This window comes from Peromyscus maniculatus, chromosome 18 (genome assembly GCF_049852395.1).
Source record: "Peromyscus maniculatus bairdii isolate BWxNUB_F1_BW_parent chromosome 18, HU_Pman_BW_mat_3.1, whole genome shotgun sequence".
NCBI classification, from domain to species: Eukaryota; Metazoa; Chordata; class Mammalia; order Rodentia; family Cricetidae; genus Peromyscus; species Peromyscus maniculatus.
In genome coordinates this window covers 29,759,848-29,786,605 of record NC_134869.1, presented here as the reverse complement: position 1 = coordinate 29,786,605, position 26,758 = coordinate 29,759,848, and the positions used below count along the sequence as shown (strand labels likewise).

Genomic DNA, 26,758 nt, shown 5'->3' with positions numbered 1-26,758 from the left:
CTTAGAGCATACTACAGATATCACAGTATCATTATAGGTGAAGAGTCTCAAGGCATAAGTATCAGCTCTTTGGTGCTTAAAGTTAGGTCTCAACGAGTGGCCATTACCTTTAAGAAATTCACTTTAATAAAACAAGCAAAGCCTGTTTGTTAATGAAATTGCTGTATGTTGTCTTCCTTCTACCAGGACTGGTCTTCCTCATGTTCTTTGTCTTTCTTACAGAGTCACCCACCTCCCAAATCTCAGTGCTCTCAGAGATTGCCCCTCATTCTCTGTTGCCTATGTGACTGCATCTCTCTTTTGCCTGTATTTTCATCACCACACAGCCCTGGAATGTTTTCCAGGCTGCCTTCTTCCTGGTGATCCCTCTTGCTTGGTTGTTGCCATTTCCATTCTTTTTTTTAAATATGAATTTTTAAAAACAATGTATGTGCATTGGTGTTTTGCCTACAGTTATGTCCATGTAAGGGAGCCAAAACCCCTAGAATAGAGTTACAGACAGTTGTGAGCTGCCAGGTATTGAGATGCTAGGAATTGAAGCTAGGTCATTTGGAAGAGCAGCCAGTGCTCCTAATCTCTAGGCCATGTCTCCAGCCTCTGTTGTTCCCATTCTTAACTATCATCTTCACTTTGGCTACCACCTGACCCAGTGTACATGCATGTGCATGTGCGCAAACACACACACACACACACACACACACACACACACACACACACACACACACACACACTAGTACATGGAAATGGCTAGTATTTCATCTATGCTTCATCACAACATTCCTCCCATTTCTTTGTACTTAAATTGTTCCAAGCTTATTCACTTATAGTAATCCCTTATTTCTTCCCTCTCCTTGGCTGCCTCTCACCTGATCATATATGTTTGTTCAAGACAACACCCTCTCTGTGTAGTCCATACCTGCACCTTAATGTTAAGTATAAATAAATAAAGATAGGTGTCTTTGAAATCAAAATCAGTACTATCAGGTGTCCTATATTCTGGGGAATCATTCTAGAGTTTTCTAGTATTTTCTCATGGTTCCTTAGATAACTATTTCTACTTTATTCTCACACCTAGAATTCCAGAGTCTCTCCTGAGTCCATCCGGGTCATACTAGATGTTATTATTTTATTTTCTCTAGTACTAAAAATTCGGAAGTCACCAGAGAGCTTCCACAACTTGTTACCACATCTAACCACCGTTATCATCAGTACCCTTCATGCTAGTTTTCTCCTGCTATTAGAGAGAAAGTACTCATACTTTTAATTCAAATGAAAGTGTTCATTAGAAGGTAATGGACAATACTCCCAAAGCTACTGCCTCCTCATCCTCATCCTCCTTCTTCCTTTCTCTCTCTCCTTCCCTCCCCCTTCTTCCTTTTCTCCTTCCCTCTTTTTCTCCCTCGAATTTTGACAATTTTCCCATTACCATTAAAGCATATTCTTCCTACAAACCTGCAAAAACACTAAGAATAGCTCTTAACCTCATTTCTTTCGCTAACAACCAAACCATTTCTCAGCTTCACTTCAAAGCAAATCTTCATTTCTTCATTTGAACCTATTCCATCACACATTCACCCCAATCAAATATGTGCTTGTTCTCACGTCTACTACAGTCTTTGTCCTGTGAGAAACATTTGACCTTGTCTTGTGAGAAACATTTGACCGATGGTTATTCCTTCCTCCTGGCAATACGTTTTTTTCCATATTTCCAGTGTGTTCCAGCTCAGGTCCTCTCAGCCCCACGGGTGGTGGTTAACTGTCTGTGGATGTAGTATTCATATGTCCTTATACACTCTTCTTTTCAACTTTTTTGGGGATCAAAGATGAGTCAGCCAAGATTTACAGACTAATTTATGACCTTGCCAACCATTCTTTCCTTAAACACATACCTTGATTCACTTTTTAATCTTAGTATGTGTGGCAGTTTGGAAGAAAATGGATCCCAGAGAAAATGGCACTATTAGGAGGTGTGGCCTTGTTGGAGGGGGTGTGGTCTTGTTGGAGGAAGTGTATAACTGTGGAGGTGGGCTTTGAGAGCTCATATATGCTCAAGCCACGCCCATTGGGACAGTCTACTTCCTGTTGCCTGCATATCAACTTACAGTAGCCCCTCCTCCAGCACCATGTCTGCTTGCACGCTGCCATGCTCCCCGCCATGATAATAATCAACTGAACTCTGAAAATGTAAGCCACCCCAATTAAATGTTTTTCTTTTATAAGAGTTGCTATTTTCATGGTTTCTCTTCATAGTCGTAGAAACCCTAAGACAGTATGTATCACAGTATCTACAGTGCTCACAAATATTATTTGTGTATTAGAGAGAGAATATAAGCTACATCAGACCTGATATATTAGCTGTTTTGTGTAAGGTTTGACTCCATTTTGTAGAAACTGCTCAGTAATTAGGTATTTATTGAATTAGTGAGTTAACAAATTGCATTTTAAAGGAAAACTGTAAATGGGCTTTAAAAAAGACTCATCATTTCATTTTCAGAGATGGGGTCTATGTACCTGGCTGGCCCGAAACTCACTATGTAGACGACACCGACCTGGAACTCACAGAGATCCACTTGCTTCTCCTTTTCTGAGATTAAAAACATGCAGTTCCATACCCAACAAGAAACTAATAATTTTTTTTTTTTTTTTTTTTTTTTTTGGTTTTTTCGAGACAGGGTTTCTCTGCGTAGCTTTGCGCCTTTCCTGGAACTCACTTGGTAGCCCAGGCTGGCCTCGAACTCGCAGAGATCCGCCTGCCTCTGCCTCCCGAGTGCTGGGATTAAAGGCGTGCGCCACCACCGCCGGCAAGAAACTAATAATTTTAAAATTCATACTCAAAGAACTGCAGGACATGATTGATTTTAAATATTTACAGTCTAAAAAAGAATTTCAGTAACCTTTTTTATTAATTTTTTTTTTATTTTTCATCAATATGAAATTTTTTCTCCCTAATCTGTATAGTAAAAGATGCCAAAATATCTTACATCTCTGTTGTGTGAGATGTCTATGGTACCTGTTCCACTATGAACCAGTTTTGGAGTTGAGGAGACCTATGACCACCTGCATCCCGAATCCTCTGCTGGAGACCACTTATGTACTACATCAGACTCATGTAGCATTAATTTTCGAAGAATGTCACCTTTATAATTACCATTCAATTCTTCTCTTGGGTGCACCAAGGAGTTAGCAAAGTTCTTAAACTTATATTTTTGACTAAATTAAATAAAAGTATCAAATTACCGGCATTGGAGCATAACTTAATTTCTATGAGCCATTCCAAGACACTGAAATTGGATTTAATTATTATACACAATGGACATTAAACATTTATGACATAAATGGCCTACGATTTAATTAGATAGCTAGTGGAGTATTCATAAGGTACTTTGTCTTTGAATAACTAATATGTAGTAGCAAGAAATTATCATGCCTCTGGTTTCTTACATAAAAGAACTGAAAAGATATACCTTCTTATAATTCTGGTGATGTGTTTTTTGTTTTTTGTTTTGTTTTTTTTCTTTTTGGCTTGCTCAGGCATGAATCAGGTAGCAGTGAGAAGCAGCTGAGTGTTAGCACAGTCAAATATCAGATCTCAGGTTGTTATACTGTGCATACAAAATTGCTTCTTACAGAGGGTAGAAATGTATTACATGCAACGTATTTGACACATACTTTTATAATCATTAAGGTTCCCTAATTTGGTATAGAAAATGAATCTGATGGAAGTCAAATTCACCATAGGCAAATTCCTAATTGAGTCTGAAATGATTCACTTGTCTCTGCCTTCCTTTTCAAGTTTCATTTGGGTTGTTATTTGAGAGGATGGGTGAGGATGTAGCCAGTCAATAATCTAGCAGTGTTAGGACTTTGGGCAATTGCTTCCGGGAGAGCTAGTTTCTTGCTTACTTGTTTCCTTTGTTTATATTAATAGACTACACCAAGAAAGGTAGGTCCCAAAAAAAGTCATGTGTTTTCAAAAATAAGGAAGTCATAAGGCACTGGTGGATTAGCTATATAGAAGCATTGCACAATCTGTATTATGTATGAACACGGAAAAAGTATGTCATCAAGTCAGTTATTAAAATCTTATAGATGTAAAAGCAGTGCTGGCTGGTGTAGATGTAACTAACTGTCTTATTAAATGAGAAACAGAATCAATGTAAAAGAGAAAGCCAAGAGGTCAGAGGTCAGAGCTAAAACCTTACCCTTCCTCCTGCGGTTGTCCTACCTCTCTGAAAGAGAGCTACTTCCTGTGTGTTTGTCTTTGTATAGTCTTTCTGTTCTGCCTTCTCATTGGTTGTAAACCCAAACACGTGACTGCCTCATCACTGCGTGTAAGTACAGCCCTCCAGGTCTTAAAGGCGTGTGTCTCCAATGCTGGCTGTATCCCTGAACACACAGAGACTTACCTAGCTCTGCCAAGTGCTGGGATTATAAGCGTACGCCACCACCGCCCTGCTTTCCTACGGCTTGCTAATAGCTCTGACCCCCAGGCAACTTTATTTATTAACATACAATTAAAATCACATTTCAGTACAAATAAAATACCACCATAGGCTGGACTTGCCTTATTTAGGAGATGATTGATAATGTCTGGTTAGAGTCATTCCATATACTGACGTTGCAGAGTGTGCCCAGGAGGGAGAGATCCTAAGGTGGTACTCCAGTCTCTGCTGTGCATGGGAGAAGTTTTCCTACTCAGTGCTCCTTGGCATGCTTGGGGTAGACTCACAAGCTACATTTATTTATTTTATGTTTATTGCAGGTGTGATACTTTGGCAAGTTTAATAGCTTGGAGTGAAGCATGGCTTCACCTCAATTGGTGTGTCCTGGTGGAATCTTTTCTGAAATGATGTGTAAATGCCTTGCATCACTATTTTTCCAGCGTGTATGCACAAAGGCCTGGCCCTGTAAAAGTGAAACCATGCACGAGGCAGTGTTCACATTTTACTTTTAACCCCAGGAGGATTTATCATTTTTGGAGGAATTGCTTCATTCTCGTTTGTTGATGTTTAATCTGGTCATTGTTACTGAAAACATGAGAAATACTTTCCAGTTGTTGTGTGCATAAAGGCACTGTGGTTAGCTTGCCCAGGAGAGTGTGTACTCTTGATGTGTGTTCTGTGAGTAGATACTTGCTGTCTTCTCATGACATGTTGAAATGTGGTGGTTCTGACTGAACCTCACCCCTAACTAATCCTGTGTGTTCACACCATAGTCTATGTCTGCTCTATAACAGAGGGGGGGAAGTTATGTTGCCTGCCTGTTATGAACTGAATATTTGTTTGTCTTCAGAACACATATGCCGAAACCCTTAATCCTGGTGCAACTGGAGCTGGAGCCTCTGAGAGAATCGATAGGGGTTGATTAGGTTAGGCCTTGAGAATAAGGACCCTTACGCTGGGAATAGAGCCCTTCTAAAACAGGAGACGTGAGGAATCTCCCCATGTCTCCTCTGTATAGACATACCAAGGAAGGCCATGGAAAGGCACATCCAGGAGGCAGACACTCACTAGCAATCTGATGTCAGACCGGATATGGAGTCTTATTACAGTGAGAAATACACTGGGCCACTGAGTTAGTGGTACTCAGTTAGAACAGATTAGTGAAGCTTCAGTGTGTATGACCCTAACCATTTTAATCTGCTGTTTTGAAGTCACTGATATGCTCATTTCCATACTTCTAAGCAGTGACGATTTACAGTAAGACTTATTCAGATCTGTCATTTCTGCAATACAGAAACCATCATCTCTCTGCTAGCTCCTTAATATCAGTGTGTTGAAAGCATAAAAGTGAATCAGAGAAGTGATCTCTATAGGTTCAAATAATTTCCTAGATTTGATTGCTTTGGCATCTGTTGAATCCTCGCTTCAGCATACCTAGGATTATGTCAATTTGATGTGTCTAAACCACATGATAAACATACACTCCAACAAGCACACACGCCTGATTGTCTTACACATATAAAAAGATGATCAATTTACATAGAAAAAGTCCAGGAAAGTAAGACTCCTCTCCTGTCGTTCACGGTAACTTAGTTCTTAAATGTTTTAGATGCAAATACTAATTTCCACCATATTTCTGAAGCATGGTTTAATAACATCCTAGTGAGTTGTTCCAACTTATCAGAATGAACAGTCATTTTACCATGTATATTCAAATTTGTGCTTTATATTTATATATACACATTTAGACAACCTGGACAGCTGGAATTCATTCTCTGTAATACGGCTATGATTAAGAATGTGTGCACATGCTCTTCCTTCCTCTTCATGCTAAAACTATTGAATACAGTGTAGAGTCGATTAGATTGCATAAACCAAAAGGCAAAGAAATTAGTTCAAAGAATATTTCATGGAATTTCATGGTACCTATCTAGGTAAATTAGGGCACATAGAGCTTGATTTTATGCTTGTTTGTTTGTTCGTTCTTGACACATGGATGATGCTTGTCTGCTATGATTACTTTCTACATCTCTTATTTTCTTCTTATTTGTATCCCTATTCCCATCTGTATGACATTTTCAGTGATGAAGAGCAAAAGTTTGGTAGTTTTGCTTTATGCGATGAGCCTTGTTCTTGCTGCAAATAAACAGTGCGCTGATTGCATTTTATGAATGCTGCAAGTGTCATGACCTGTGAAAAGCATCCCTGTGAGACTAAGGTCATGAGGAAACGCACCTCGGAAGTAACATCTTTTCCATTGAAAAGTAATTTAAGGGATGCGCTTTAGAGTCGGTTAGCCATACCCACTACCTTGAAGATGATTCCATTACAATGACTGTTTGCTCACCCGCCACGCCACAGCTGCTGACATTTTGACTGCCATCAAAATGAAGAGCATTCCACACTGTGGCAATCACACCGGTCATAAAAGTTAAATGAACATTCCTGTTATGCCCTGTGGGATGGGGCAGATGTAGGTAGCAAGGATTGAGTACACAGGATAAAATGTGTCACTGACAGATTGAAACGACTCCCTCGGTGCAATATTGTATCTTCTTTGTAACCCATGTCTGTTTTGTTTTATTCGAAAGCTAGTTCATAAATACAAATACTACATTGAAACTGAAAATCAAAACGAATCATTTCTATAATCTGTCAGAGTCTGCCTTGCTGTTGCTGGATTTCGGTGCTTTTTGCCCTTGTTCTTTCTATGATTTGGTAATTTTTTTTCATTGATGCTTTATTTCAAAATTTGACTTCAGAAAAATGTTCTCTCTAAATGGAGAGTGCTCTGTTGCTTATGGGCTTCTTTTCACTATGCTGTTTTATGAGGGACCTTCTTACATTGCATTCATGTTGCATTTATAGGACCTATTTTCCCCTGAAGTGGGTTAGGTCACAGAAGGGTTAACACCATAGCTGTCACTATTGTCAGCTTAATCTCCAAATTAATTGAACTCCAGACTCCTATATATTAGTATTACTGTCCAGCTTCAGCTCTGCTCTCAGCAGTCTGCCAAAAATGCTTTTAAAAAATAAATTTAAGAAAAGGATTTTGATGCCACCCATTAATTGCAAAAAAATCATGCACACTTTCATTTTGAACATAGAAAGTCTTGCAGCAGCCAGCTAGTGCATCTTGTCTCATAGCTTTGTACCCAGAAATAAAGGCTTTCACTCCACTTCCCTCAAAGCTCTTAGTAGGCTCTATGTCGACACATCTTACTTTACCTTCCAAGGGATGCATTTGTCATCATGGGCAGGATGGAAAGCTGAGGATAGAGAGTCCTTCTGGTGTGGTCCTTGTTAGCATGGGTGGCAATTTTATCTACCTCCTAAATTTGAGTGACAGCATGAAGATAATACAGGTTTACCTCCCACTGGCTTGTAGTGAATGCCAGAGTATGCTAAAAATGAACTAATTCCATGTGTGTATTAAAATAAAAGCTTTTTTGTCCATTACTTAGCTAGCTAGTGTCTAGCAGAGAACTTGACATATAGGTGCTCAGTAAATGCATGTCAAATTACGTTGACATTGATGTAGAATTGACCATTGCTCAGCCAGTTTCTTCTGCTTGACCATACAGAATCTCAGCAAGCATTCATTGAATGTTTCATTCTTATTCCTGTCTCTACCTCTAGCGGTATAAAGACAATTGGAATAAACTCAATGAGTTTTTCACCCTTCAGTGAAGAAAACAGACGTGTGTAACGAGCAGCTATAATTCATTGTGGTAATGTTGCAGTTAATGTATGCAGGCAGTACTATGGGAACATTGAAAGTAAGCAGTGAATAGAGAGTGCTGTCCTCTCCAGCTTGGTTTTGTTTGTTTTAATGAGCAGTTTGTCTGAGAGAAAGGAAGAAGGCCATTGTCAGAGGAGTCCTCTGTGAGGGGAACGGATGCTGTAAAGAACATATAACAGAAACAGAAGTCCATGTAGCCCAGAAAGAAAGCACATAGAGGATTGATTTTGAATGCTAGATTTTAAAAGACTGCTTAGAACCAGGGCTAAAGGTTCTGAATACTTTCTTATAGGCACAACTTGAAACTTCCGAAATATCCCCTTTTTTTAAAATTAGAAATATGAATATTTAAGTGAGAGACATACTGGAGTAGAGGAGAACTGAAGGACAGAGAAGCATGTAAGGATGGTGGAGTTTAAAAATGGGACAAGATGCTAGCAGAAATGTAAGCACTGCTAAGAGGGGGAAATAGGAAGGTTTCTGATCATCCTAAACCTAATTATTTTCTGGTTGTTATTTTTTTGATGGCTATGAAAGGGAAGACATAGAGCAAGACAACTGGATGAAGATCATAAGTAAAGATTATTCTGTGTTCTGGCTGGATAGTCAAGGGCCATTGTTCTCCCACTACAGTGACCTGGGATTTTACATGATTACTGTGACATATTTGAGGGGCTGTCCTTCTGTCCAAAGTCCATCATACGACTCCCAACATCTCTACCATCACTCACTCCCCCAACACACACACACACACACACACACACACACACACACACACACACACACACACACACAAGGTGATCCTGTTTCAAGGAGTCCCATTTTGTTTATGACAGATTTTTTTTTTCTTTTTCATTTTCTCACCTTTGAAAAATTTTGTTTTTGAGATAGGATCTCAATCTGTAGCCCTGGCTAACTTAAAATGTATTTTCCTCAGCTTGCCAAATGCTGTATACACAGGCTTCAGCCACCACCCTGGCCATATTTTTCAGTTGCGAAACACCGATAGCAGGATATGATGCTATACAGCCGTAACGTCAGCTCTTGGAAGGCAGAAGCAAAAGAAAGGTGATTTCAAGGCCAGCCATGGCTATTTGAGGGGTTCCAGGACAGTCTGGAGCCTGAATAATATTGTCTCAAAAAATAAAAATAAGAATAAATAAAAAACGAGAGAGAACCTTGGTTCCCACAAAATAGCACATCTTTCAAGCCTTCATCAAAAAAAAAAAAAAAGAACTATTTGGAATATATGGTGGTTATCACAAATGCCCATAGTGGGTCAAGGTGCAAAACATGAAAGACTGTGGAATCCTTATCCATTGATGACACATCTATGTCCCACCTCCCTATTCCAAGGCACAGGGTTCATTGCAGAATACGAGACTCACAGACTATGGAAGCCAGAGGTGGGTATCTACAATGAAATACTGTTTTCCAGATATATTAGTGCAGCTGAACAGGTGGACTCACAGCAGTGGTGATAACACACACAAGACTTGTGCAAGTTCAAGCCAGACACGAGTCCCAACACAGAGAATGGAGGTCAGCACAAAGACCTGTGACAGACAGGGCCTTTGGTATATTGATAAGGTTCTATTTGTTAGGTGGGTCCATGATATTTGTTATGCCCTTTGAAATTTATTTTTATATATATATATATATATATATATATATAAATAAATTTATATATATATATAAATATATATATAAATATATATATGCATATATATATAAATATATATATGCATATATATATGCATATGGCTTGACTCATCTTTGATTCTGCCACTCATCTGTTGAGTTGGCTTTTTATTTTCTGTCAAAATAATTATATAATCTAGAAATAAGGGAAAAAATGATTAAGGCTTAACAAGATGGAAGAAAGGAAAAAGATGTAAATAGAAGTGTTGTTCCCCTTGTGTTTTGTGTTTTGCTTCTGTTTTTGTTTTTTGTAGTTGCTAGCATCAAATCCAAGGCCTTACATAGGCTAGACAAACTCTCTCTACTATTGGCTTATACCCTCCAACTTCCCAGGAAAATGATTTAAGAGAGATTTTAAGGTCCATTTACCAAATTTTAACAATTGAATGTGATATGCTTGTGTATATAGTAGGCTTAGGAGGCAGTGATTCAAGGGTGATGTGCCCAGGAGTCTGATTTTATGTTAGACCATTTGCACACCAGTTGGGCAAAACAGGAAGAACAATATCTCCTAGACTGAGGAATCTAATGTATCTGATATTATTTCAGTCCACATCATGCTTTTCAGCAAGACCTATATTAAAAATCATCAATAATTATTTATTAACTGTCTGCTAGATATACATAAAAAACTCATGCAGGAATTCTCTTTCCATGTGTTTCTTAATATTTATGCCAATAATTTTTAAGCATCGTGGTAGTCATTTCTCTTGTTAATTCGGTCAAGTAAGCAATTTCAGCTGAACACATTTGAACGTCACCGTTGAGTTATTTGGTAACTACTTTAAAAAGGAGCGAGAATCCATTAATCACTTTTAGTATGTAAATCTGTTTATTTGTAAATTATATTCAAAAGGAAATATGAAGGTGGGTGTCTTGGAAACATACCTCCAGTGCATAGTATATGTGTTGGGAGGAGGAGTAGGTCACGCTGATGTCAGGCTTTCTCTTTCAAATGGTATCTAGTTCACACACAGCAAATATACAGTACTATAAATAGTTTCAGCAACATGAGCAGATCCTTTGGAAATGAATCAATAAAACAGATTGGAAAGAAAACATTTAATAGGTAGAAATGTCGAGTAATGCACTCTGTTTCCACCTTCTCACAGTTTGTCTGTGAGAAATGAGTCTCCTCAGGGGCTAATGGGTTATATACTGACTAGCCTTTTCCTTCCTCTGGACCCTCCAATCCTGTGCATCTTCATCTCGTTCCCAAAAGAATCCAGAATTCCCAACTCTGTACCTTCTTATATCACCAGTACTTGTCCTTCAGAGTTTCTTTCCAACATTACGAGATGTGCTAGTGATAGAAAAAATTTCTTTATGCTCCCAGATTACCCTTTGAGTTTTTGAGGGTGTCAAGGAACTCAGGCCGTAATCAGACCTCCATAATCTTTGTGTCTTTGCTCTAGTCTACCCTAGTCGATGTCCATCATTTTAATTTCCTCCTCTAACATTAGAGAATCAAGCCAAAGACCACAGTAAAATAACAAGGCACAACTCTCCAGAGACTTGAGAAAAGACGTCATATGCTGCCTCCACATGGCTGCCAGTCATCCCATTTGATGTAAAGCATCTGTCCGCTTCAAGGAAACAAGCGAGGTCTGGTTCTCTGTTCTAGCCTGTGAAGGAGGAGGTGGCCTCATTTGTTGTATTAAGCCAGGAGCCCTGTGTTAGAGGGTTGTAAGCTGCTGCCTGCCATGGTTAACACGCTGAAAATTTCATCGGCTGTGTTCAATAAAGACCATGTGTATGAGGGTAGACATTGGCACTTGTGGTTGTGTGTCATCCCCTGGCCATGAGTTGCAGCTGGCAGAGAGCAGAGCCACCAGTATATAATAAGATGGACTGCCACCCGAAATTCTTTCATTCACTTCCGTAACCAGGGAGGCTTGCAGGCCTCACGTCACCCATCACACGCTGTTCCTACACCATCTCTTTCTGTCTCCTAGCATTTAATCATTTATAGCTCTGTTAATAAAATTTCATTTGAACGTTTACTGTCTTAAGTAATTATACGACTAAAAGGAGAATTCTACTTTACAAGGGGATAGATACATGATCTGACATACTTTGCTCTAAAAGATATACCTCTTCTAAGCAATTTCTTTGTTAAGTGCTGTAAAATGATAGCATCTTTGATCCAGAAGTGACCTTCATGACAGTGCTCCTAGCATGTTAATGGGAATAAAAGAACCCGGGGATATAGTTAAAATTTACATTCTGAATCCATAGGTAGGGCCAGCAATCCTGATTTTCTATCCAGTCCTGAAGTGCTAACAAGACTACTTTCTGAACTCAATTGTATGTCTGGAAGAACAGATGTTCCTCAGGGCAGTGGGTATGCATTAAGCCACAATAGCCACCACTCTGGAGGGAGACACATGGCAGGCTTGGGAACATAAGCCACTTGTCTTTGGATGTAAAGCAATGACATTTATATGTTATCTATGTTATATGTTATTTTTATGCTTTTAGCAAAGACAAAATTATTTATGTCCAAATCACTGTTGACACTTTCAAAGCAGTCACATTGGGTGCCAATGTCCATTACTTCTGTCAAATTTACCATTTACTCAGATAAGTTATGGGATGTCTTATGCAGTATATTATACAGGTTTTTGTATGTCTAAAGTAATTTCCCAATTAAAATAGGTATTTATAATACAAAATGTTATGATTATAATTAAATATGTAACCTCTTAAACTATGGATGTTCTTAAAATATGCACATAACTAGTTTATAGATATTTTTGCTCTTTAGGGAAAGCAATTAACAAATATAAATGACTTTCCTTGATCTGCCATCCCACATTAATTTGATAATATAGATTTATGATTATTTTTATTTAATAAGTAACATGCTATGATGTGAGATACTAAATTAAATTTGTTACAAAAGCACCATTGAAATTAGCATTTAGAAATCATTCATCAAGCAGATTTAGCTTCCTTATTGTGTTTTCTTAGAAGAATACTAAATATTAATATTTATTCATCAACTAATGGTAGGAAGATAATTCCAAAGGACAGAAGAACCCCTGGGCTGTAGTTGAGAAACAATAATACAGGATATGTGTGTAACTCGGATGGTGTACAGCCCCAGTGGTTTTCATTTCCATCTCTTAGAGGAACAACCTCAAAAAGACTAGGAAGTTAATCTAGGCACAAGCAGTCAGAAATCCCTGGCACATGTTCAGGGACAATCAGAAGGAGATTTTTGGTTTGCAGTTTTGAAGGGATAAGATAAAGTGGGGAAAGAAGGAAAAAGAAGCATTATGATTTCATTCATTTTAACTATATGCTCATTATATTATCTCTTTAGTAACCCAATGGCGCAAATACTTCTGTCATCACACTTGGACAAGAATTGAGGTCCCAAGACCACACCTAGCTTGCCCAGATGTGCATTTCTTTGTGGTAGAGCTGGCATGTGAACTAGGCTATCTGAGTGCATAATCCCCGAGTGTTTTGAATAATCTCCCTGTATTGCAATTTGAGGCATACACGTTACAGGTAGAGACACATTGGTAACACTGTAATTGAGGAGATAAAGACTGTCCCACAGAGCCATCTGGTTTCTTTCAGCCCAGTTCCTGGGCTTTTTCTACTTCTGGTTAACAAGGCGTGGTCTCCAGCAGTGATTCTCTCACCCTATTTTAGCATCTCTTGTACTTGGGCCTAGAGATACATACATACTAAAGTTTAGTAGCTGTTTATGGATAGTCATGTCAAGCACTGTGAGGAGACATAATTCAGAAATGTGTTCAGGCATTGAGGAGCTTGAGATGATAACAGTGGTGTGAGAGCAGAGTTCCTTTAGAAGATGAAGTAAGTGGTGTTATTTTGGGTCCCAGTGTAGAGCTTTTACACTGTCATGTAATTTAGAGCTGGGTGTATTTGAATTGGTTTTAAAATTAGAAACTGACCATCTTTTTTTTTTTATAAGTATGAAGTCATTCTAGCCAAAAAGTTGGTGAAAATCAGGCACAGCTTATATTTGTGGTATTATTTTTGGAAAGAAATAATGTAGAAAAGCTTGAAAATAATGGCTAGCAGTTTAGAACTCAGTAGAACTTGATGTGTATACAGAGACATTCTCTAGCCAGTGAAGTCAAAATTATGAAAATTACCAAAAAGCATATGATAGACTAGGGAAAGTAACCATGACATTTGCAGAGTATCTACTTTGTGATTGTATTCTGACATACGGATCTGTTTACTATTTTCATGTAAACATTCATTTCTATAAACATTAAAAAAAACTGGGGCACAGGGGTGTTAGGCCACTTCACCAAGGTCATAATGGTTAAGCCAGAACTCAAACCCAGATCTCCTCAAAGTGAAATCTGGTCGTGATTTTTCCTTTCGTTTGCTGTGAGCTATTACCCTCTCCCCAGCATTGATTTGGTTCAGAAATAATTGTTTTTCCAGTAAACAGTAGGGTCAAATGAATTCAGCTAAAAAAATGCATGCATTGTAAAAATACTAAATCATAAAATGATTGGAAATTATCTTTGGCTTTTGCACAGAGTGAAGGACAATTAATGGTTGATACTATCTTCAAAATGAAAGCACAGTCTTAGTATATAAACATTGTTTGTCTGATATTTGAAATATATATTTATGTAGCTGCCAAAAAGTTTGCTTTCTGTTAGCAAGAACTTCCTCGGGACAGGACATGAACAGGACAGCAGCCTTTATATTTGTAAATAGCAAGCAAAATATTTTTCCCATCACGATATACTTTCATTAACAGATATCTCAGAATTTGGAGACAAAAAAATCCTTGCAATAAGCTATGGTTACCACAATTTTTTTTTCACTTTCTTACCAATCCTTTTACATGATAGTTTTATATTTCACTTGCCATGGTTTAAGCATTACTTAAGTTTTTTGTTTATTTGTTTGTTTTTCTTCTTCCTTAAGTACTTTTCAACAAGTTATATAAATGGCTTTTTTTTTAAGTTACATTTTCCTATACCATATTTTAAATTGGTTCCTTTTTTGGTATTGTTTACTTTGATATATTTATATAAATATTCACCATTAGAAAAATCTAACAATTTAAAATTTTTAAATGTAAGGGCCTTGTCTTTGGAAATATTTTAGTTTAGGTTTGGGAAAGATGTTAAATTTAATTTTTTTTCAGGGCTTCCTCTATGAAAATAACAATAGATCTCATAACCTAATGTTTATACACAGAAAGCCTAGAACAGAGCCAAGAAGAGGCAAGACAGCATGGACATCAATTTTCATTTTTCCCTCAATTTCCATGTCTTATCTTTGAAGTATATTTTTAATTGATTTGCTTTGCTTCTGTTATGTGGTACTGGGACTTGAACCCAGAGTTTTAAGCAAGACAGGTAAGCAAGCACTCTGTCACTAAGCTGTATTTGAAAGTTTTTTTTAGAAGACCAATTCTATCTGAAATTGTATTTATTTAAATGTTTCTTTTTAAACAGGGCCTATGTACTCAATGCTGCCTTATAACCCTCACAATATAGCCAAGGATGTCCTAACCTGATAGGGTTAGAAGGATGTACCACCATGAACTGATACAGTTGAAAGTTTTTTTGTTATTGTTCCAAAATTCAGTCTGACTAGGTTATTCAGTCTCTTTAATGGTACCTATGGTTTGCCATTAAAGAGGAAGGAAAAAAGGTACATTCCCTAACTGCCTGTCCTCCTTAAAGTACATAGCAGCTTGAAGATGTGTATTCTTCCTGTCTCTATTTGTATACGTTGGTAAATTGCTTACATCAAATGCCTCTAGACATGGGAATCATGTGCAGGAGAGGATGAGGACTTTTGTCTTCCCTGAAGGAGATCTTGATATGGCCTCTATATCACTCACCTCCTCTCTTTTGTTACAGTATCCCGCTGCTCTCATGAACCTAGGAGCCATACTCCATCTCAATGGCCGGCTCCAGAAGGCTGAGGCCAACTACTTGAGGGCTCTGCAGCTCAAGCCAGATGATGTCATCACTCAGTCCAATCTCCGCAAGCTGTGGAACATCATGGAGAAGCAAGGCTTGAAGACCTCCAAGACCTGACCCTTGAGGACTCATCTCCTCCTATGCTTGTCAAAACTGGCTTCATGAACAGACAGAACTTCCCAGCAGTGCTGTGATAAAGGTTCACCATGGACTTCAAGTCCAGGACAGAGGTCGTCATGGTTACTGCCACTGCTGGGAGAATCCACTTTGCTATGGGCACAGCCCTTCACACCAAAAAAGGGGAACACTGAAAACCTCCCGGAGGGTGTAATTGTTACCCGTAGACTGTAAACCAGAGCACTTAACAGGATTTTTGGCGTTCTTAGAAGGGAGAGGGGGAATCTCAGTTGCAGGCGTTATTCATTTTTGAAAGAGAATTTTGAAATTATATTGTTCCTTAAACACTGTGAGAGGAAGTCAGAGAGCCCATCCAGCCACAGTGAACTCATAAGGTTAAGTGTGAAGAGGGGGTGATTAAAGCGTAGTGTGACTCCCAGTGACCTTACGCTGTTGCTGTCTTTCCTCCCTGGGACAGCCTGCTTATTGAAGCTTATAAAACTTTAGTTTTAACGTTGTGTCAGGATCTGTTGGAATCTGCGGTTGTTTCTTGACTCATACACATGAACATTTTATGGTTTGAATGTCCTAGGCTTCCCGGTGTTGAACATCCTGTGCTTGTCATGTCTCGAAAAGAGCATGGAGAGAAGAGCTAACCACTTGTACAGGTGGTATGAGAGGGCCTAGGGAGGCCTTGGGTGTGTGTCACAAGGCATTTTCATTTTAACATTGTCAGCATTTTCTCCAATACTGTTCAGTAGATCTCATTGTATTAATTCTTTTGAAATTACCTTTGACAATGTCTATTCCTGGTTAACACACATGCTCACTAAGGGACGTTGTGAATGTTCCATTCCCAGTACCTAATAGTGACTATATATGGCAAAGTCCTTGGTGCTTCCTAGACAACGGTTGTTATAATAAGTCAATGAAGGAAGAGTGCATAAGGATTGTTGTCGATGGTTTTGTGTTTTGGAAAGAGCTGGTGTGAAATACCCATGAATTCGTAACAGATGCTTAAACAGCAATGGAGATGAATCCTTGAAGATTACTTTATTTTACTCTTCCTGAAAGATGTCAAAAATAAATTATTTTAAGATATCATAGAGGTAAGAATCAGCCTGCATATATCTATGTCTTCTGCCAAATGCTTTTCTCGGTTGAAAGATATTTTCCAGTAGAAAACTGAATATTTTATTTCCTTACCTACTACTAGGTATTTCAGTGATAAGTTAAAAACTATAAAAAGAAACAAAAAAAGAATCTATTAACATTTTTGGCTTGTACCTAAAATTTGCTACTAAAATTAAATTCCTGGAACACCACCAGTCCATTAGCAACTTCTTTGTAGAGAAATTAACTATTATATTCCCTACATATTTATTTATTTATTATCCAACCACAGCAAAATAACAAACAACAACAAAAAAAAGATTTGTTAAGCCAGTTATTTGCAACTGAAAATTAGCTTTTCTCCTTCCCTACTTTATGTATATATACATATATGATTAGTGATTCTATTGAAGGGAAGCTGGACATGCAGAAAGTACTATGTTTTCCCCTATATTATCCATTGTGTCATGTATCTGAATACGGTAGATAAAGAATTTGAAGTAGTGGTCCTATGGCCATTAGTCTCTTTGTGAGAACGACAAATGTAGTGAGAGTTTTTGATAAGATTAATGAGAAGGCCCTCTTACAATATGTATATTATTTTGTAAACATTTCACTCAAGGGCCAGAAGTTAAATTATAACTAAATCACTGTGTTGTCAGAATAATATTTAACATTAACAACAACAAACCCATGGTCAACCAAAATGGTGGTTTGAAGCATATGTTTCATTTTCTAATGCATTGGCAATTAGGACAAAAGGAAAAAAAGAATTTAATATAAGGCTATAAAGATAAATTCAGTGTCTAACACTTTTTATTTATTTCAATAGTTGTTGTTGTGGCATTCTAGTCTTGACATTTTATGTCTTTATTGTTACTGTTTCTGTTTTCCAACACTTAGTTCCTTTAGGTTCACTGAGTTCACAGTAGCCACACTTCACATGACTCAGCTTCCAAGTGGTGTTAATAATTGGGGCCTGCATCATAAAATGCATGGATCTTTAATACCTACACGTCCCTGACACTTTTCACTACAGGGCTGGACTTAGTAACTGACCAACTCGGGGAGGGGAGGGCTGGGTTGTTAGAACATGATCAAAATGTCTCTGCTCAGGGATTTATGGTGGATCATTGCAGACAGTGCGAAAAATGTAGAGCACAAGACAAGTTTACTAAATTAAAATTTTATTTTTTGAAAAACTGTTATTTGTATAAATTATCAAGATTTGTAGGCTTTCCTTTTGTAGAAATAATTGTTTTATGTGCCAGAGAATTTCAATTTTGTTTTGAACAATAAAGCATTGATAACAAAAATGTTGTGTATTGCTTCTTCAGAACTCTTCTGTAGCAACAGCACTTAAACTCTGGCAATCGTTGTATTCTGTTTTGTGTGAGACAACATCTCACAGAGTTCCCAGGGCTGACCTTAAACTTGCAGCAATTCTTTTCCATCAACCTCTCAAGTGGCTTGCACCACCATGCTTATCTTTTAAAGATTTATTTATATAATATTTTGTGTGTATATGCGGGGCATTGTGTACATGAGAGTTCAATTGCCCTCAGTCTACAGGTGTCAGATCACCTAGAGTTGTACTTAAAGGCATCAGCTACCCCACACAAGTACTGGGACCCAAACTGTGGTCCTCTAAAAGAGCCATGGTGTATTAGGTTTATTAGTTACTTTTCTGTTGCTCTGATAGCACCTTCTGACCAAGGCAACTTAAGGAAGACAGTGTTGATTTTGACTGCTGGTTCCATGGGGACAAATGTAACAGTGGTAAAGCAAATGACAATAGGCAGTAGGCATAGTGACAAGAACAGGAACCTCGAGAGTTCACCTCTTAAAACACAAGCAAGAAGCAGAGAGGGAGAGCACCGGAAATGGCCGAAGACTTGGGAACTTCAAAACCTTCCTCAAGTGATACTCTTCCTCATCAAGGCTGCATTCCCTAGCCGCCCCCCCAACAGCACCATCAATTGGGGACTCAGTCTTCAAATACATAAGCCCATGGAGACCATTCTCATCTAAACCATCATAAACCAGACACACTCTTAATCACTGAGTAATCTCTCAAGCCCCTACGATATTTATCATAAGTTTTGGAATTTTAAGGTAATAGAAGAAAAGTTGGAAAGAGTAAAATTTAAGCATCAAAGATACATATATAACATATAAGCAATAATTTCCAGCAATAATAAATAATAATATAAATTACCTGTACTACCTAGCTTTCTGTATTCAGAAAAGATGACAACATTTTGCTTTGGTTACTGAAGGACGGAGAAAAAAAATCTTAAGAACCATTCAAAACAATGCAAATAACCAGCTCACTTATGTCAATCAATTGAGTAAAAAATAGCCATACCAGAAGACTGGTTCTCCAGTTGTTGTTTTTTACAAACGCACAACCCTATTGTGCTAAAAAATGTAGGTGCAAAACATTCAGGTGTCAATGATAAGGAGCTCTCAGGTGACCATGTGCCAACGTCCAGAGAATTCTGATCCTGTTGAACTTGGTATTCCATCTACAGCAGCACGGTTTTATATGAACTATCTCCTGCAATAGAAGATAAAAATCTGGCTCTGAAGGCGTTATTGTCTGCTAAGCAGGCAATGGATGTGTGAGGCATTTTAGTTTTACAGATCAGGAAACTGCATGAGAGGTGTCAATCATCTCTCATCCGTCAGCTTGCCCAGTGTCACTACCCTCACAAGCAACAAGTCTGTCCTCAAGCTGTTCTGTGTTCCTGTCTATAGTTTTCAGCACTTGGGCACTGTGTTAAAATTGGTACTCAGATTTTCCAGCTCTCAGCATTCTTCTCACTGTTTCCTCACCTTTCATGACACCTCTGCCACTGCAGATTATCGTTTAGATTAAAAGATGCAAGGAAAGGACAATAGCTTGGGACCAGGTTGCGAGAATTCAGTGATCCATAACTGGTACCACTTACTTTCCACCTCAGGAATAGAAGGCTCACAAGTTAAATGCTTTAAACTCTGATCCCAAAGCTTGTGAGTAGCTGCATCCAAATGGCTATAAAAACACTCAATTACTAAGAGGTCTTTCCTTAGTCAATGACATAACTGCACATTTGATTGTAAATCGAGACATCAGTTTAGCTGTACTGCAAAACCACTGGAGGAACAGACCATGTCTCTCTCTCTCCTGGCATTGTTTCTACAGCCTAGCACACTATTGTTGAGTAAAAAAAAAACCATAAAATATGCACATGAAAATCCCATCTAATTACTTGTAAGCTACTTGATATTTTTCAAAGCACACCTTGTAAAAAGTTCTGAGATAGGCAATAAATGACTCTCCATTTGTATTTCACCAGAGTGATGACAGTTTCTACATAGTATATGTTTCCAGTGAAAAGAAAGGAAATACATTAAGTCTTGATTATTCTTCCTAATGCAAGGGGAGAAAAGGTTTCTGTGGGTAGCTAATGTGTTAGAACAGTGGCAGCTCATTTGTATACACCTTACACCTTTAGAATATGTTTTTTCACTTAAATACTATACTAGTGTAATAGTACGGTAGTATGGAATTTGCATCTTACCATTTAAAAAAACTAATGAAGGAAAATTTCTAGCAAAAGAGGTTGTGCATGCATGGGATGTGATACTTTAAGGAGAGAGAATTGAATTGCAATGCAATTGTACTAACTTATGCTTGTTTCTGCAAAGCAAAAAAGAAGCATGTGTTCTGGAACTTTATCTTACTTTGTCATTTTGGGTGGTCTTCCTGCACAATGCAGACAGCCTTTGAGCCATTCTGTCTGCCCCTCAATCCCATATTGGCCTTGGGTTCTTGTTGCTGGAGGCTTGAGCTATATCCCACCCCACTCCCACCCCTACCCTCAGAGCACTAGTGGGATTTAAGTTCCATGTGAATTTCCTGAAATTCTTATAGGAATTATAGGAAGCTTTCTTCTCAGTTTCTGAGACCTTCTCCCACTTCCTTCAGCTGATTTCTGGTGTTATGTGTTAGTTGTCTCCTCTAGAAAAGGAAGAACTTTTATGCAGCAGGACTATCTTAAGTGAGAAAGCTACACACCACACACACACACACACACACACACACACACACACACACACACACACACACACCAGATAATGTGATAAGTTTGGTAGCACCGATCCCAATCTGAGAAGGTAAGAGAATATTTAAAATGCCGTCTGGCAAAAGTTGCTCGGGATTCCTGAGATTATGGAAAGTGGACAGGCATTGGCCATAGTGTCATCTCTGAAACAGTACCAGGAGACAGCACTGGAGAGGTTTGGTTGCCCTGTAATCCAGCACATCTGCATTGCTACTGATGGAGAGAGACTGTAGGGCAAAGACGTGGGTGAGCTTCATAACTGCAGCTGAAGCTGGAGCATTATACCCTTAAAAGTCTAGACTGGAATTGGCTATCCACACTGACTAGAAATACATTTGTCTCCTACCTCTCTTGTATTTGACAGGCACATCACTTCCTCAAGACAAAGCTGTCGACTCCAGTTACATGGACAGAGTAGAAGCTCTGTATTTCAAATAATAGTTCAAGACATTTGGAATCATTGCCATGGTGTCCCATTTCCATCCGAGAACCCTCAAAGTAACTCCTCTGAGACTTTTCTCTTGGCAATTTTGAGCTAGTGATTGTAATAAAAGTTTTTAAACATGCCCTGGGAAAGAAACCAAACAATTGGACTAAAAAAAAAAATTATTACTGTAGCTCTATAGTAGAGCTTGAAGTCGGGGATTGTGATGCCTCCAGAAGTTGTTTTATTGTACATGAATAGCCTGGTCATGAGTGGGAACAATGAAGGGCGACAGTCGAGGGAAAGAGTGGGAGATCCTAGCTGGATCAAGAAAAGAGAGGGAGAACAAGGAATAGGAGACCATGGTAAATGAAGACCACATGAGAAGGTGAGAAGGGGAGGAAGCAGAGAGCTAGGGAGGCCCACGGAGATCCACAAAGATACCCCCTCAAAAGACTGCTGGCAATGGTCGCGAGACGGCAGGAACTGACCTACTCTGGTGATGGAATGGCCAGACACCCAAATAGTGGTGCCATAAACCCCATCCAAGGACTGAGGAATCTGAAGGCAGACATCCACGGCTGGGCCCCTGGTGGAGCACTGGGAGTCTAATTAGTGAGTAAGAAGAGGATTTATATGAGCGAGAATTGTTGAAGCCAAGGTTGGATAAAGCACCGGGATAAATAACCAAATGAATGGAAGCACAGGATCTATGAACCAAAGGCTGAGGGGCCCCCAACTGGATCAGGCCACCTGAACGGGTGAGACAGTCAGTTGGCTTGATCTGTTTGGGAGGCAGCTGTGCATTGGTGCCAGGTCCTGGGCTCGTTGCATGAGTTGGCTGTTTGAATCCTGGGACTTATGCAGGGACACTTGGCTCGGTCTGGGAGGGGGGAATGGACCTGCCTGGACTGAGTCTACCAGGTCAACCCCGGTCCTCGGGGGAGACCTTGATCTGGAGGAGGTGGGAATGGGGGGTGGGCTGGGGGGAGGGGTGGGCGAGAGGGGGAGAACAGGGGATTCTGTGGCTATTATGTTGAACTGAATGGTGTTATAAAATAATAATAATAAGAATAATAAAACCAAAAAAAAAATTAAATACTCAAAATAGTATAAAAGAAGTAAAATATCTTTTATCAGCGGGGCATACCTCTCATATAATGTAACTAATATAAATCCAGACAATCAGAGCTGATCCAGAAAGAGAGGGATGAATCTGTGTCGGAGGGAGAGGGTGTGCAAAGTGGCTACTTTTGATTTTAACTCGGGGCCCTTCCTTTTTTCTAGTCTTGTTTCACAATTAATGACAACACTAACTCTAATCACAATGAAGGCTCTAGTTCTTTAAAATCCATATTATTAAATAAATAAAACCAATTGAAAAATCTTGGTATATTTCACTTACTTTATTTTATTTCAAATAGATTGTGATAATCTGTTTGTGGACATTTTGTTTTCCTTGGCAATAGATTATATTCTATTTTGCCTATTTTATAATAATGATAATTCAGGAAAGCTCACTAAAATTCAGTTTCAAAGTCCTATGGTCTGGGGGACAAGACTGAGTTGATGAGTTGCTAGTAAGCAAGCATTAGCCCCTGCTTTTCATTCCCAGGACCCAATGTATCTTTAACAATGACAACCAAAAAACATGGACTGGCTGTGGAGGTTGTCCTCTGGCTGTCATTTACATGCACCTACACTTGCATCTGCACACAGATGAACACATACACACATGGAAGCTGTCCTATGCTATCAAATATTTTGATGCTACATGCACTATTCTGTTAATTGTTCATTCTATGTATTGGTAGGTTTTATCATGTTATATTCTATTAAGTTGGTCTCCCAATTACCATGATAATATTTATGAAATGTAATTTTGCTAGGAAAGTTCTTCTCTTTCTATAACTTAGATCCAGGAAGATTTGTTTGTTTGTTTGTTTGTTTATCCATTTATTTATTTATTTATTTGTTTATATTTTGGGGCTACTTTGTTCTAACTACTTTTTAGTGAACCAATTATTATTTGGGATTGTATGCGTTTACAAATTTTTGCTCTTCAAGATACAGTGAATATGAATTAATCTGACTACCTTTCTCAATGAACCCCAAAAGAATGCTCTGAGAATTCAGTCCTATCTTCAGAGCAGGAGGCCTGGGCAGTGTACAAATGAAGACATCGTTGTTTTGAGCTGTTAGTTGACTGAATATATGGCATATTCACAATGGGTCCAGATAGCAGATAAAGTACTGAGATCCTAGCCACAATCCTTCAGAACCCGAGCCTACCACAATTGGTGGACGATCTTGAACTAGATCAGTGGTTCTCAGCCTCCCTAGTGCTGTGACCCTTTAACATAATTCCTCAGGTTGTGGTGACCCCCCCAACCATAACACTATTTTCATTACTACTTCATAACTGTAATTTTGCTACTGTTATGAATTGTAATGTAAATATCTGTGTTTCCTGATGGTCTTAGGCGACCCCTGTGAAAGAGTCATTGGGTTGCATGCAACCCACATGTTAAGAACCACTGAACTAGAGGGAGACACAAAGGTTTAACTAAAGTCAGTTCTTGTCTCTGGCCAGAGACATAAAAATGTTAATTTTAGGATGCATTTATAAGTTATATGTAACTAACACAGCTGGCCTAAGTAAAGTGGAACACACAGCTTTGGGGTAGATCATTCATTAGACTCCATGTCTATCCTGTGAGGTAGCCATTCTGTTTCTTCTGACTGGCTGGTGATCCAAGGCTCAGTGGCTGCTGTAGACAGGTTCAGTGTGTGACATTCTAGGAGCACAACCAAACTGGGCATGATCAATGATTAAAAAATAAATAAAATCAACTTTTGCCATATTTTAGGCTCTTCTTTATGGAATCAAAGATTTGGGGACCATGCATCCTAGTTAGAGCTCCCTAGGAGCCAGATAAAAATGGTTGAATACAAGCAGTATATCATTTTTTTTTTATATTGCAAAGTGATAATGGAAAATACATTTGCTACAAATCTTCATGGTCACCAACTAATTTACATCCCTTCCACTGACTGTCTTCCCTCTCTCCCTGGTGTGCACACAACACTCATCATGCGTCTAGAAAGTCCATAGCTGAATCCAGGTCCAAACGTTAAGCGTCTACACCTTTGACCCACCATCAAGGGAAACTATAGTGAAAAGAGAGACATAATTTGAAATGTGTTGATTAGTAGAGGCCTGGAGTAAGAACAGAGCTTCTTGTCCTTAGGTGAGCTATATCCAGACAAGTAAAAGGGAGATGAGGGCAGACACTTTGGATAATACTAGGAACACCTTGGTGCATCTATTTAACGCCTTTTGTGCCTGACACAACACACTATTGTTATGATTTAGTGATCTTGGCTGCCCTGTCTTCCTCCTGCCCACTTCCTACCACCCTCTACCACCTTCCTCATCCTCATTCCCTTCATCATCCCACTTCCTTTTTTTCTTATTCTGTATTAAAGACACAAAACAGAAACAAAAAAACAAAGAGGAGATGGGGACAAACATAAATTTGTAAGTCTTCTGCAATATAGAAATAATTTCCAAATCGCTTTTCAAGTATCTTAGTTTTACATTCATTTTGTCCTGGGAATACCAGCCAAATGGATCAAACAATACAGAGATTCTTTAACACAGGAAGGAACGCACTGAGACCTTGATGAAATCGAAACCACCACCGGACATTATAATATTATCTTCCCTCCCTTTTGAGCTTTAGGTCATGGATGGGAAGGTATCCCACCCACCACAACTTCATTCAGTGTTCATGCTGAGATTTGGGGCTCTGGGGCTTCCGTGGTTGTAAATCCAAGTGAAGGGACTGTTAGTTTTCCCCTTTCACTCACAGGGAGATTATTGCTTTATGTTTTTTTCCTTCGAAGTGTTTTACCATTTCGAAATGCTCAGTCTCTTTTCTATTTAGCTCTAGAACAATGTGACTAAGTATAGACACTCATGGCTATCCTCAAATTTTAGTTCAGGGTTCAGAAGACCACAATGTCTGCCTGACCAAATCCACATGCTGTGAGAATCAGCAATTCTGTCTCTGACTACAAGGGCTTCAGTACAAATCCAGGGCTGGCATTGAGGATCATGGCCATGAACAGTGTGCTCCAGGGTCTTGTTCTGTCTATTGCTTCCTCACCTTCTGAAGTAAGGATATGACTGGAAAGTGTTTCCATCTGAAAGGGTTTGATCCTGAACTGGAGACCAATTCTATCTATATTTCTTCGTGATGAAAAATAAAGGAGATGAGCAATATTTCAGTGTTTTATTTTGAAAGATAAATACACAAATACGACTTTTTCCTCAACTACTGTGTTATTGTTTTTTTTCATCTGATCATACCAGAAATACAAAACCAGTTGCTTCTACCTAAAATGCTGCCCTTGTTGAGGTCTTCTTTTGCAGCCATGAGTTAGCTGAACTTGGTCTAATTTCTTTTGGTCAACATAATTCAATAGGATTATGCATTTGTTCAGTGTTTGTGAGTTCCATACTCCTGGATCCTGTAGCTTTAAGGTTTAAACTCTCTAATTCTCTTAAGACATTCCCTTTTTTTTTTATTTTTCCTAGTCCCAAATATTTTCTGATATTCCAAAGAATCATTTACATGGGCCTTATTGTGTGTGTTTTTCATATTTGTGTGTATATGTGTATGTGTGTTGTTTGTATGTATGGCCTGTTATACATCAATGTGTAGGTGCACTTGTGTGGAGGTGAGTAGTTGATACAGGGATGCCTTCCTCTATAACTAACCATCTTATTGTTTGAGACAGAGTCTCTTACCAAACCTGGAGGTCACTAATTAGGTATACTTCTTGACCAAGGAGCTTCAAGGATCCATCTGTCTCTGTTCTCTCCTGTGCCAGGGTTCCAGACATACGTTACAAAGTCCAGCTGAATGCTGGGAGCTGAACTCAGACACTCATGCTCGCATAGCAAGCTCACTACTAATGAAGTGACCTCTCCAGCTGCTGTGTAGAGCTACGAATGTGCAGCTGATTTGAAATATTTTCAGTAACAATACTTTTACTCAATATAAATACCATAAAGTTAAATGTTGAATCACATTGTTCTTATAATTCTCTCTGGTTGCCCAGGTCCTATAGAATTTGCCATTGGTTTCCCATTTCCA

General features: G+C 38.7%; 1 protein-coding gene across 2 annotated transcripts in view; it reads left to right on the top strand.

Moving 5' to 3' along the window:
* The window catches only part of Tmtc2 (transmembrane O-mannosyltransferase targeting cadherins 2), a 415,948-nt gene extending 397,572 nt beyond the window's left edge, over positions 1-18,376 (top strand). For both annotated transcript variants that reach the window (XM_042263186.2, XM_076553853.1), the window contains exon 12: positions 15,768-18,376. In XM_042263186.2, coding sequence (XP_042119120.2) covers positions 15,768-15,947 — 180 coding nt within the window. In that variant the 3' untranslated portion in view covers positions 15,948-18,376. The remainder of the gene's footprint in view (positions 1-15,767) is intronic.
* The last annotated feature ends 8,382 nt before the right edge of the window (positions 18,377-26,758 follow it).